This window comes from Vombatus ursinus, unplaced genomic scaffold, assembly GCF_900497805.2.
Source record: "Vombatus ursinus unplaced genomic scaffold, bare-nosed wombat genome assembly UNPS02004949.1, whole genome shotgun sequence".
NCBI lineage: Eukaryota > Metazoa > Chordata > Mammalia > Diprotodontia > Vombatidae > Vombatus > Vombatus ursinus.
Window position 1 is genome coordinate 1 of NW_020944727.1, and position 13,109 is coordinate 13,109.

Sequence of the window (13,109 nt, forward strand, 5' to 3'; positions counted from 1 at the left end):
GCCCATTCAGGAACCACCTGACCTCAATGTCCCCAGGATAGAAACCATTGACAGAGCAGACAAGCAGGTTGTGTCCACAGGCCTGATCAGCAACGGAGACTGGACCTACCAGATCCTGGTGATGCTGGAAATGACCCCCAAGCGTGGAGACATCTACACCTGCCAAGTGGAGCACTCCAGCCTTCAGAAACCTGTCGTCTTGGACTGGAGTGAGATAGCGCTCCCTCACCCTCCAATTCTAACATTGCCCAGGAGGTGGAGCTGGCTCTGAGATCCCCTCAGTGTGTTTCCTGTACCCTCTTTTCTTCTAGCCTGGGCTGATACAAACCCCATGTGGTGCTACCTACTCTCTCCCCTTTCCCCAGCCCAGGCCCATAATGGCAGTACTGAACTAAGACCTATGGAGACCTCAACCTGGTCAGCCTCCTCACTGGCCCCAGCCCTGGGAGCTGGCCTCCCTGTCAGACTCTGGGATCAGCTTATAGACCCCTTCCCCTGGGGTAGGGGAGCTGGACTGGTGTCAGTGTCCCCTGATGAGCTTTCACTTCCTGAGTCCTGAAAAGCCCTTTGCACATCCATCCCTTCCTTTCTTAGGCAGGATTTAGCCCCTTTTCAGGCTCCCCTCAGACCCTTCTGTTCCCCACATGGGGCTGGCTCCTGGAGGAAAAGTTTTGATCCTTGGTGTCTCTCCTCTGCAGAAGCACAATCTGAATCTGCCAGGAGTAAGATGCTGAGTGGAGTCGGGGGCCTCGTGCTGGGGCTGATCTTCTTTGGGGTTGGCCTCATTGTCTACAAGAGGAGTCAGAAAGGTGAGATCCTCTGGGGAAAGCCCCGAGGCCCCTCTCCTCTGTGATCTCCAAAAGAGAGGATATTTGATTGTGTCACAAATCTGGTCCCAGGTCAGGGGTGAAGGGGTGGTCTGACTCTGGAGTCATGTTTTCCTTCCCTAGGAACTTATAGAAGGTGGTGAAGGGGCCAGATCCCAGGGCTCCAGGGTCTTAGGGAATCCCATATTCTCTAGTAGAGGCAGCCTTGGGAGGGGGCTCAGGTTCCATCCTTTAGCCCCTCCCCTTGCCATTTCCCCTCCCCCATCCACTCAGACAGTTGTAGATGGATGGATAAAGCATCAAATAAGTGCTTCCTCTGTGGTGTCAGGTACTGGGCTAAGCAGTGGTAGGAGCCCCCCGTCCCACAGTGCTCAGAACCTTGTTGCCTTTTGATTCCATGGCTCTAGAATTTACAAAGATTTGTATGTCTGTCTCTCTTCCTTTCCCAGGAAATCGTGGTTCACAACCAACAGGTAAGATCCTTCCACCCAGGTGGCATCAGGGTTCTCATAGCTACAGCCTCTGTCCAGTGGGGCCTAAAGCTGAGAAGAGACTTGGGGGCCCTTAGTGGGAAGAAGTGGTTCTACTTGTGGCTTCAGACCCCCATGGAGACTTTATCTGACTGTTCCTTGTCCTCTGCAGGCCTCCTGAGCTGATCCTGGAGCCTGGAGTGTCTCTTGGAAATGTTGAGTCCCCTCAGCCTCCCTCTCATGTTTTGAGGCCCCCTGCTTCTGGCCAGATCTCCAGGAGTTTACTCCTACTGACCCTTCACCTGACTGGCTCCTTCCCTGTTCCTTTGACTCTGTCTGCACCCTTTGGCATTTCCCCAACAGAGCTTCCAAGACCTCCTCCACCTTTCATAGTTTCTGTACCTTTTTTTAATCCGTTTTTGTCCCTTGAGCCTTCACCCCAAGAATTAGAAGACAGAATCAGCTGGTGCTTGGTGACATGGAGACAAAGTGAGGGGAATAGAGGGAGGAAACTTCAACACCTGGGATTTGTAGAATCTGTCAAAGTGTACAGTGCCTCCAGAGGTGCAGGTTGCATTCCATCCACACCTTTTCATCCTGGGTGCCTCTTGTCCATTTCCTTCCATAATTCCTGCAGAGGTTGAGTAATCTGCATGCTGATGGCCTTCCTCTACATTTCCTGATCTTACATAGATACCACTGGCCCTCCCAGGCTGTCTGACCACAAATCCTTAGCTTTCCCTCAGTGATGGGCCCACCTCATTCTGGTGACTTTCCCTCTATTACTTCTGCTCAGTTCTTTGATAATATACTGTGGCCTATACTTCCCTATCATGTGCCCCTCCATTGCACTTTTAAAAAATTAAAGTTTTAGTAATATATTTTGTGTTTATGTTATATTCATTGCTTAATATATACCTTCCTCTCATAGCTTTTCCTCATAAAAAAATTTTTAGTCAACAATTGCATAATAACCCTCACATTGATCACATATATCTGACGGTCTATGCAACAGTACATACCCATAGTCTTCCCCACTCCTTCCATGAAGTGTTTATTTTCTCTTCTCTGTGGCCAAGCTTGGTAACTATGATTCCATAACATTCAGCATCATTCCCCTCCCCCCCATTTTGTAGTCTTGGGTTTGGTTCTGCTCACACTATTCTGTGTCAGTTCATTGAAGTCTTCCCATGTTTCTTTGAATTTCTCATTTCTGTTGTTTCTTCTGTCACAACACAATTCCATCATGTTCATGTGCCACAATTTATTAGTCTTTTCTCAGTTCATGGGCACCTACTTTGTTTCTACTTCTTTGCTACCACAAAGTGTTGCAATGAATATTTATATATATATATGTGTATATATATATCTCAGATTTTTTCCCCCACCTTTTCTACCCTTGTCATATATGTTAAGCTGTGGGATCTCAGGATCAAAGAGTATGGAGATTTTGATGCTTTTGAGCATGATTCCAAATTGTTTTACACAATTGTCATGCCAGTTCACAGCTCCACAAATAGGGCATCATCTACCTGTCTTTGTGTAGTCCTTCCCATATTGGCCATTTTCATGTGTCATCACCTTGGAAGATTTGCTGGGGAAAAGGTGAAACTTCAGGTTTTGTTTAACTTCCATTTCTCTCATTGTTAGTGATTTCGAGCAAACTTGAGAATTATTAATTTTCTTTGACCTTTTGACAGGCAGAGGCTCTTGGCCTTATAGATTGATGTTCATTCCCTACATGTCTTGGATGATAGACCTTTATCAGAGACATTTGATGCAAAGACATTTTTCCCCATCAGTTTCAGCTGATCAAAATAGTTTTCTCCTCTGGTTTTCCTCTAAGTCTTATTTAGTTAACAATTCTCCCTTTGGCCACAGTTATGAAATCTACTTCCAGCCATTTCCTGGCCCTTTGGTAGAAGTCTGTTAGCTTTTTATTACTAACAATAATGGAATCTCATCTGAGATTCCCCCAAATTAGTGTTGTTTGGGGTAAGTAGAAGGAAATCAATTGTTAAAAATCACCATACCATTTACCCATAATTCTTAGCATGAAATACTTTCTAAATGAGTTATTTTTGCAGTCAGTTCACTGCCATGCAAGGGGTGGGGCTGCCCAGAACTTACCTTTTCCTGATGAAGTTTATGGGAGGCTGTTCTTGACCAGCAGCAGAAGTGTCAGGAGGGGTGGAAATGAGAATGCTGGGCCTCCTCTGCTCTTCATGCAAGTTGGGCTCTTCTCCCCCTTTGGAGAGTGCAGAAACTTGTCAGTGTCAGAGTAGTAAATGGGAGCTGGGGAGATGTGGGGAGAGTGGCAGCTCCCTATAGGGCCGTTGGGGGATGAAGCAGCCAAGATTGCTCAGCTTCTTGTCCTTTTTGTACAGAAATTTCTGAGCAATATTTCAGTTTCCAGGTTCTCATAGATTCTATCCAATCCATTGGAATATTGATCTTTTTCTTCTCCATTAATGAACATTTGGAAGGATGCAGACATTTGTTATTATTCCTAGCATCTAGGCTGCCAAACTTCTTTATTTGGGCTGATATGAATCTTATCTATGAAATCATCATTTTTGGAAACAAAGATCTCTGGAATTTAGGGATATAAAGTAACAGAGAAAGCAATAAATCCCACAGGGAAGCAAGGAGCTAAATGTCTGTTAGGAGCCCGTGAATCCCAAGGAAGTTCTGTTAATCTCTAAGTAACCTGTCCATTTCCAAGAGAATTGCCCCTCTGGCATCTTCTTTGGTGAGAAAGCAATAGACCATGGGTTCAAGGACTTCATTCTTTCCTTTGCTACATTTTCTAGCAATCAATGCCCTTTGATTATAGAGCATCGATCTAGAGTTGGAAGACGCCTCTGAGGCCATCTGGTCTAAACCCTTCATTTTATAGATGAGGAGGGTGAAGCTCCATAAGATTAGTCAAATCAAATGAGTAAGCCTTGATTAAGCGCCTTCCAAGTGCCAAGCACTAGGCTGAGTGCTGGGGACACAAAGAAAGGCAGAAAGTGGTCCTTGCCTTGAAGGAGTGCACAGTCTAAAAGTCAAACAGGATTTTATTTTTGTTCCTTTTTTAAAATTAATTAATTTTTAGTTTTCAACATTGACTTCCACAAAATTTTGAGTTCCAAATATTTATTCCTGTAGGTAGTAGAGGGCCACTGAAGTTTGTTGAATAGGAAAATAACATGGTCTTACCTGCTCTTTATTTTTTAAATAATATTTTATTCCAATTACGTTCCAAAACTAAAGATAGTTTTCAACATTCATTTTTTTACAAGATTTTGAGTTACAAATTTTTCTCCCCCTCTCCTCACCCCTCCCCAAAACAGCAAACAATCTATAGGTAATACATGTACAACCATGTAAAACATATTTCCACATTAGTCATGTTTTGAAGGAAGGAACAGAACAAAAGGGGGAAAAAACATGGAAAGAGCAAAGAAAGTAAAAATAGTATGCTTAGATCTGCATTCAGCCTCCATCAGTTCTTTCTCTGGATGTGGATAGCATTTTCCACCGTGAGTCCTGGAAATACCTGCACTTTAGAAAGAGCAATTTGACATCTGAGTAGAGGATGACCCAGAGTGGGGAGATACTGAGGCAAGGAGACCCCTCAGCAGGCTATTGTAATAGTTCTGGCCTAAGGTCATGTTACATACACACATGAATGACCAGAAAATTGTTGGTGCCCTCATTAAGAATAATGGATTTGGGGGTGGGGCGGGTGAAGAGAAGTTCTCCCTGTGATGTTCCCCACCTCCACGACCCCCTGCCCCTGTTGGTGTTGCAACACAGCTGCTAGTGGCTGCTGTTGTTGCTGTGGAAGGCCCCCTCCCCCCCACCACGGAAGAGCCACCCATGTCAGCCATCCTGCTGGATCATTGCCATTTCTCTCAGATCATCTTTAACTATGTGGAGAAATTTTAGCTTTCTAGAGGAGACATCACACGCTATTACATCCTCACTCAGCATTTCATTCCCCACCAGAAAGACTGTTGGCATCTTTAGTGTAGGATGGAAGACAACCCAAGCATATGACATCTTTGTGGGGACTGCTTTGCCTGCCAATTTCCACAGAAAAGTGTCCTTGCAGCAACAAGTGCAGTTTAAAACTTCCTACCTACCCGAGGACAATGGTGTTGTCTGGGGGGGGGGGGGGCAGTGTCCCTTTCCAGTTTCATCCAGAAAGCGAGGAGGACGTTTTAGTGGTCACCACTCAGGGAGAGGTGGAGGCGATTGAGTAGCTCAACCAAGAACTGTGCCAACAGAACCAGGAGCTGCAAGACACCTGTGTTAGTCTCCAGAAACAGAACTCAGACGTGCGCGGTGAACTCCAAAAGGCTCAGGAACTGCAGGAGAGACTAGAATCTCTGACAGATGTCACTAAGACGTTTAGAGCAGAGGATCACTGTAGTGAATGAGGAGAATGAGGGCCTGAAAGGACAGAAGGACTGTTGGCAGACAGAACTAGCTCAGCTTAAAGTGCAGAACCAGAATGTGTCCTCAGAAAATGAGAAAATAGGCATCAGGCTGAAGACCAGCCTTGATCACCTCGATCAGCTTCAGGCATAGATTTCAGTTCTGCGTAAACAATAATAATGGATCCTTAAAATTCTGTTCATTCCTGATTGCTGAAGAAAGATAAAATCTTCATCTATTAAACAATAGTGGATTGGGGGAAAACGGTTATGAGACATAAGAGAAATGCTATGTCAATAACAAGTCTGGAAAACACTGAATGATAAAACTAGCAGACCTCTAAAAAAATTTTAAAAAAAGAGAAAACAATGAGAGTTGATCAGGAAAAGCACATAGCAGGACACACCAGGGCCAAGGCTACCCTTGATATTACCTTCAGTAGGTTGAGAAGTACGTATTTGAGGATATTACAGTAGTCCCTGGGGGTATAAAGACCTCTCCTGTAGTAGAGAAAATTAGGAATAGAGAAGGAAGAACAAACATGAGAGCTGCCCTGGAGATACATTTAGCAGCACCTAGTAGCTGGTCATGGGACAGGATGGATCAAAGATAACACCAGGATTTCCACAGGAGAGGCTGAGTGAATGGAGGTGGCTTTGACCAAGACAATGAAATCACAAGCTATGTTGTCACATCAAAAAAATTGTTAAGAACATACTGTGAGACAAGCACTCTACCTAGTTGGGGGAATTTAAAGAAAGGCAAAAACCCGTCCTAGCTCTTGAGCTCAGGGTGTAAGGGAGGAGATGGCATGCAAACAGCTCAGTACAAACTAGAGCTTTACAGAGAAAACCGAAGATAACCTGAGAGAGCAGGCACCAAGATGAAGGAGGTCTTTGAAGGGTTTCTTGCAGAAGGTAGGACTTTAGCTGAGGCTTGAAGGAAGGCAAGGAAGCTGGGAGAAGAATGTGTTCCAGGCATAGGGGACAGTCAGTGTAAACACCAGGATTTGAGAAATGGAGTGTTATGGATCAAAGAGTACATGAAGGGCAGTAAGGTAAAAGAAAACTGGAAAGGCAGAAGGAGCCAATTTATGGCTTTAAGAGCCAAACAAAAGATTTCATAGTTGATCCCAAAGGCAATAAGGAGCCATTGGGGTTGATTTAATAGAGGGGTGACATAAACTTGCTTTAGGAAGATCAATTGGGGAGCTGAATAGAGGATGGGGAGAGGTGAGGCAGAGAGACTAGCCAGAAGAGAAGAGAAGCTTTGATGAGAAATATGATGAGCCCATGAGTTTGAAGTGGTGAGAAATCCAGCTGTTGGTAGTGTGTGGCAATGGGTTCTTAACCTCTTGTGTCCAGGACCCCTTTGGCAAACTGCTGAAGACTATGAACCCAGTTGTCAGAGAAACATCTCCTTTGAGCTTGTGTAGGAAGTTATTGTTGCTGAAATAAATCTACTACAATACAGAAATGATAGAGATTAAAAACCCAAGTCTTATTATTCTGAAGCACAGATTCAGGATTTTTTTTTTAAAAGCCGTGAGCAAAGATTGGAGTTTCTGATAATCTTTATAGAGGAAATTATGTTAGACAAAGAAATAAAATCTTTTACATATTGCAATCTCTTATTCTTTTAGGTTATAAAAGTTTCTTTTAAAGACCAATTCATAATCCTGTGATTCCTTCAGTGTCATAAAAGTTGAAGAAACTTAGTTAAATAGGAACATCTCAGACATCCTCCAAGGAAACATACCCGGTTAGACAGTCTCAATAGGTAAACTAAATCAGATTACAGATGAAGCAGTGGGTTTGCAAAATCCTACACTTATGAAACCTTTAAGGCTTCATGTAAAGAAGTCAAAGTAGGCTAATGAGAGGAAATGATTTGTATATCACTAAGACTCAGTGTTGGAGAAATCTTTCCACAAATAAAATCTTTTTTTGGGGAAGGTTGTATTCCCTTCTTCATCTCATTTGGTTTCTTATCTTGGGAATGTCAAAAGTCTTCCCCTGATACTGTCATTTCGTGATTCAGGGACCTGTTTTTTTTTGAAGCAATCAGGGTGAAGTGACTTCTCCAGGGTTAAACAGACAGGAAGTGTCAAAAGTCTGAGGCCAGATTGGAATTTAGGTCATCCTGACTCCAGGGCCTGTACTCTATCCATTGTTTTTGTTTTTATTTTTTTAAGCCAAGTAAGGTTAACAGGGAATAGGTTTCAGGAGTCAGCCAGCTCTTCAATATAATTGAAAAAAAAAAAGAAAATGAAATGTTCCCATCATTGTTTGCTTTGTTTTCATCATAGAGGGGTCTGCAATAACTCAGATATCAAAGAATCACACATTTTATCAGGCAAACACAAGCACCAAGAAAATTAATGATCACAAATATTGAATAATATGCTATCTCCTCAATCTGGATTGCTCCTCATAACCCACTCCAAATATCCATTTAATCCATTTATTTCCTGTTGGATTTTGCAGCCATCTCGTACTGGGAACATTTTTCCTTGGAAATTCTGGAATAGGCCTCATTCCCAGTGTAGCTTTGAACAGAGCCTCTTCTACTAGATTTAATTCCCTGGTTCCAGGTCCCTTGCAGAAGGTCCCTAGATATTGCTGCTAAAACTGCTAGAGATAAGACCTAGTACAACTTAGTAAGGCCAAATACAATCTCTTTAATTTGACCTTCCAATAACTAATCCATGTGATGAAAACCAGTTCAAGTCTTATGGAGCTAACCTTATTACCAACAGAACTATAAGAAGAATGTCAAATTGGGAACCCATAATTTACTTGAGAGTTCAGAGAATTGCAGTTTTTACATAACACTTGATTTTTCTATCTTTACCTGAACCTGGTACCTGCTATGAATAATGCCATCTATAGAATGAAGGAAGAATTAAAAGGATCCATGAGGTCCTGACTTGTAAAATGAGCCCTTCTGTCTCTTAATATTATTAGAGAAAGACTTCAAAATGGTGAGGGGGAGATAATTTATTATTAATTCAATTTTATATGTAAAATCCATAATTAATTTTTGAGAACTTGTATTACTAAAACATAATTAAAGTCTGTCTATCCCAAGGGGGAGAAAAAAATATTTGTAAAACAACAGTGGAGAATTTGTCTATGTATACTGGATTGAACCTTAAGGGTGATCAATGCTTTACTCTACTTTTTTAATCTTATTCTTAATTGTAATTAATTATATTCAGGATCAAAGGAAACATTTAAAAATATATCATTCAAGAACATTATGTTTACTTACACTTTTGTCATGGTTATTAATAGAAACACTTGGAATCCAATTACATGCACACACATCCTATTTCTTTTTGAGAAGAATCCTGTTGCTTTTCTCAAAATAAAGTTTGTATGAAACTTAAAACTTTTACATCTTTATCACATCACATTTTCATCCTATGACCCCTTTGAGGATATATATATATGTCATCACATCATCTAGAAAATAGGAGGTACTGTGAAGATTATACTCCTTTTGAGCAGCACATGGCATTTCCCTCGAATCACAGTTTAGTGATTTAATAATAATTCAGACAGTTATACCTAAAGTCCAAATTCAGAACAATATCAAAATACACTCCTAAGAGATTTTACCTCAAATAGCAAGTTTCATTGATCATAGTATAGGGCTAGATACAGATACTAATGTTATTTTTCTCATGTTCTTGCAATAACAGTTAACAATAAGTGGATACAAGGCCTTATCTTATTCTGTCTTTCCAGCTTAAATCCATCCTGGAGCCGATATGAAGAATCAGAAATTGAGAAAATAAGGGACAGCTAGGTGGCTCAGTGGATAGAGCAACAGCCCTGGAGTCAGGAGGACCTCTGTGACCCTGGGCAAGTCACTTAACCTCGATTGCCTAAGAAAAAAAAAAACCAAAAAAACAAAAAAGCCAACACAAGAACACAAACAAAAAGAAATTAAGAAAATAATCACATTTTGTAATTACACACATATAATGACCACATGATAGTTTACTCAATACCCAGAAAAATGCTGGCCACTTTGTTATCTTCAAGGCTGACAGATATCCATATCTGAAACTGTTGAATGTTAACTCCCAAGGAAAAAATAAAATCTTTAAATCTCAGGTGTGTTGAAACTAAGTGGGCTTAAAGGTGTAACTTCAATACATACTATTGCAGGTACAATTCTATAGTTTTCATAATTAGTGCCAAACAATCCGTCAGATAAAAATCCCTCTTTATAAAACAAACTTGTAAGCCTCCTTACTTCAGCTGTGAGAAGGTCTAATTTCTCATTAAGCCATTTCATTACTCTAGAATTTTAGAACATGCTATTAGCAAGGCTGGTAATTTTAAGACATTAACCATATAGAAGGTTCCACAGAACCTGGTAAGTCCCCAAATAACTAAGGAGATAAAAAGAATTTTCAAAGTCTCTTGTACTTTTCCAAAGAGTAAGTTGTTGTTATTATTCATTTTAAAGCAAAACATACCCAAGTAAAGTTTTTAAACATAATGTCTACATTCTTTTACAGGTCAATTCCTAATCTAACAGCCTATAAATTTAAAAAAAAGTAATTTTCTACGTATACAATTATATCATTCTCTAAGTATCATTTTTCAAATTCACAGCATTTCCTATACAAAACCACAATACAAGTAAAAGTAGAAACCTAACAATAACATAAATAATATATATTTTTAAAAGATAAAACAATTTTTTTGCCAAATAACATCAATTCAGTTGAATTAATTTCTGAATGATATAGAAACTAACTTTATCCATCTATCAATTTGGCATTCTATACTGATCGCATTAAAAAACCAGTATAGAGTAATTTTGAAGCTATGATACTTTTAATTCTTATTCATGCATTTTCTAAACATATTGCCTCAATTCCAAATATCAAGTGTATTTTGTATTAAAGTCTGATCTACCTATAGAAGGTCAAACACTAAAGGAAGAACACATCTCACTTTAAATGAGAGCACATTATAATTTCATTTTAAGACACACTCAAATCAAATCTGGATTGAAAATCACAAATAGTACCATTCAAAATCTCAACTTTCTCATGGGTCATTAACTGCCAGGACCTCAAATTATAGAACCCACTGCTTTCAGTTAGCTTCCAAAGACTGGTGATGCAAGTCTCACATTCTTACCTCTCTCTTTTGGGGCCCATGAGGCTCTCCTAAATATGGAAATTATAAATATAAGAGCAATTCCCTTGGTGCACTTCCAATGACTCTTTTCCAAATTCACAGAACAAAGGTGTTATTGGTCTTCTGCCAAAAGGTGACTTATTTGAAGCTGTCTAGAAATTCTGAGAAATCATAGAGTGAAAGTTTAAAGGCATTTGTCCAAATATCATACCTCTTCAGTCATGGCAACACTACCCAGAGAAGACCTTGGAAGTCATATAGTTTAACATCCTCATTGTACACATGAGAAAGCTGAGGTTGAGGGAGAACTCGAAGGTCACAAAGACAGGGGCCCCCATGTCTTCTGATTCCAACTCTTGTGCTCTTTTCATCAGTGTATATGTATATACTTGGGAGGCAGAGACAAAAAGCATTATGCTCCTGGTGGTCTTGTCTGAAGAGGAGGAGAATTCCCTTAGGCAATCAGAGTTTCTGGCCAATAATAACATGATAAGAACAACAGATACATATATTCGTCACAATTTTTCCAGCAGAGATAGAATGAATGGAAAAATATTTAAGGCACAGCAGAAGCCGCTTAGATTAGGCCTCGAGAAAGACAACCTGACAAAAAAGATAATTTAACTTTAATAGAGGTTTCTAAGGAGGGCTATGAAATTTCCTTTCCTAGAAAAAAAAGGTAACTGGGTTACACACAGACTTGCATGAGAAACAGGGAGCTATACTATCAGTACCACTTTTAAACTGTAAACTTTCTGGTATTGATTCAGTGACGTCAGATTTTGCCCAAGGCATGTAACTGAATGAGATTGATTTTCCTTCCTCTCTAAATGGTAGAGCACTTTTGGGAGCCAAGATGGCAGGGTAAGTAGTAAATCACTGTAGTTCTCTCACATCCCCTTCCAAAAAACCATAAAATAGCACCCAGGACAAATCCTAGTACAGCAGAGCCAATGGAAAGATGGGTGGAGCAGTCTATTAGCCTGTTAGACTTGGAGGATCAGCAAGAAAGGTCCATATCACTCAGGTAAAAGGGGAATGCAGTCCAGGAGAGGAAGTGTCCCAGCAAGACAGCAGCAAGCTTCACCTCAGCAAACCAGCTGGAGATCTCGAGCCTCAGTGTGGTGGAACAGGCAAATGCCAACACCAAGACCCATCCCACCCTGTCATGTGCCTTAGGATAGCCAGGGGAACTAGCAGACTCTAGCTCTGAGAACCAGCATGTGCTTCAGAGTAGCCTGGGGTAGGCAGGCATCCTACAGAGACAAGATCTACATATGCTGGCTTAGATTCTTAAAATCTAGCCTCATACTCAGATTTTTACAATCTAGCCAATAGCTCATAGATGCTCAGATTCCTTAAGAGTCTGGCTAATATGGCAGATCTTTAATGAGCCTTGTCTTTGGCTGCAAGAAGGCCTGGGGTGAATTCTTTCAGACAAGACCCGTGTGTCATGATCTTTGGGTCCCAGCCCCCCTAAACCTCTAGACTTCATCAAGAAGAGTAAAACCTATGACTAACATAGGTGCCCTCTAGTACATGTCCATGTAGGAAAGCCATCAAACTTAGCTTACTTGTCTGCACAAGGCAACCTTCAGACAAAAGCTTGGAAGGTGTAGATCTTGGTTCTATAATAAGGAGAAACTGCCTACCAAGTTGAGCTGTCCCTAAGTGGCTTAGGTGGCCATGTCATGTATGAAATTGACCAAGGACCTCAAAGGGAAAGACATGTCTTCAAAGACATTTTAGAGAAGACTCTGATTTAGGTATGGATTGGATTAGATGACCCCTGTGATCTCTCCTACATTATAGCATCTCAGAATTCCCAAGGACATAGAGACCATTTGAAGAAGAAGGGATCTTTTAGGAGACAGGTGTGGGAGAAGAACCTGGAGTTCATTAATGATCAAAATCTCCTGTATAAAGAGGGGAAGCTGAGCTACTACCTGGAGATGAATGATTCTGGAGACATGACTGATGAAGAATTCAAGGAAATGCTGAATCCCAAGATGTTACCACCAAGGATAAGGAGAGACACCACCACAGCCAAGATTTTTTCAATTTTTTCTGATCTTCCCAAATCAATCGACTGGAGAAAGAAAGCTTGGCTATGTGACCCCTGTTAGAAATCAGAGGAGGTGCGGTTCCTGCTGGGCATTCAGTGCAACTGGATCTCTAGAAGGCCAGCTCTTCTGGAAAACAGGCAAACTTGTAGAACT

General features: G+C 41.0%; 1 protein-coding gene and 1 pseudogene across 1 annotated transcript; both read left to right on the top strand.

The window, feature by feature from the left end:
* Positions 1-54: 54 nt before the first annotated feature.
* LOC114028568 (HLA class II histocompatibility antigen, DQ beta 2 chain-like) lies at positions 55-1,687 on the top strand (the record flags this gene model as incomplete). The annotated part of the gene is made up of 4 exons (XM_027842834.1): positions 55-209; positions 699-809; positions 1,277-1,300; positions 1,470-1,687. Coding segments are annotated over 4 exons (304 nt in total), but the record flags the coding sequence as incomplete, so codon positions are not given.
* A 3,116-nt stretch (positions 1,688-4,803) lies between these two features.
* LOC114028561 lies at positions 4,804-5,891 on the top strand (annotated as a pseudogene).
* Positions 5,892-13,109: the final 7,218 nt, after the last annotated feature.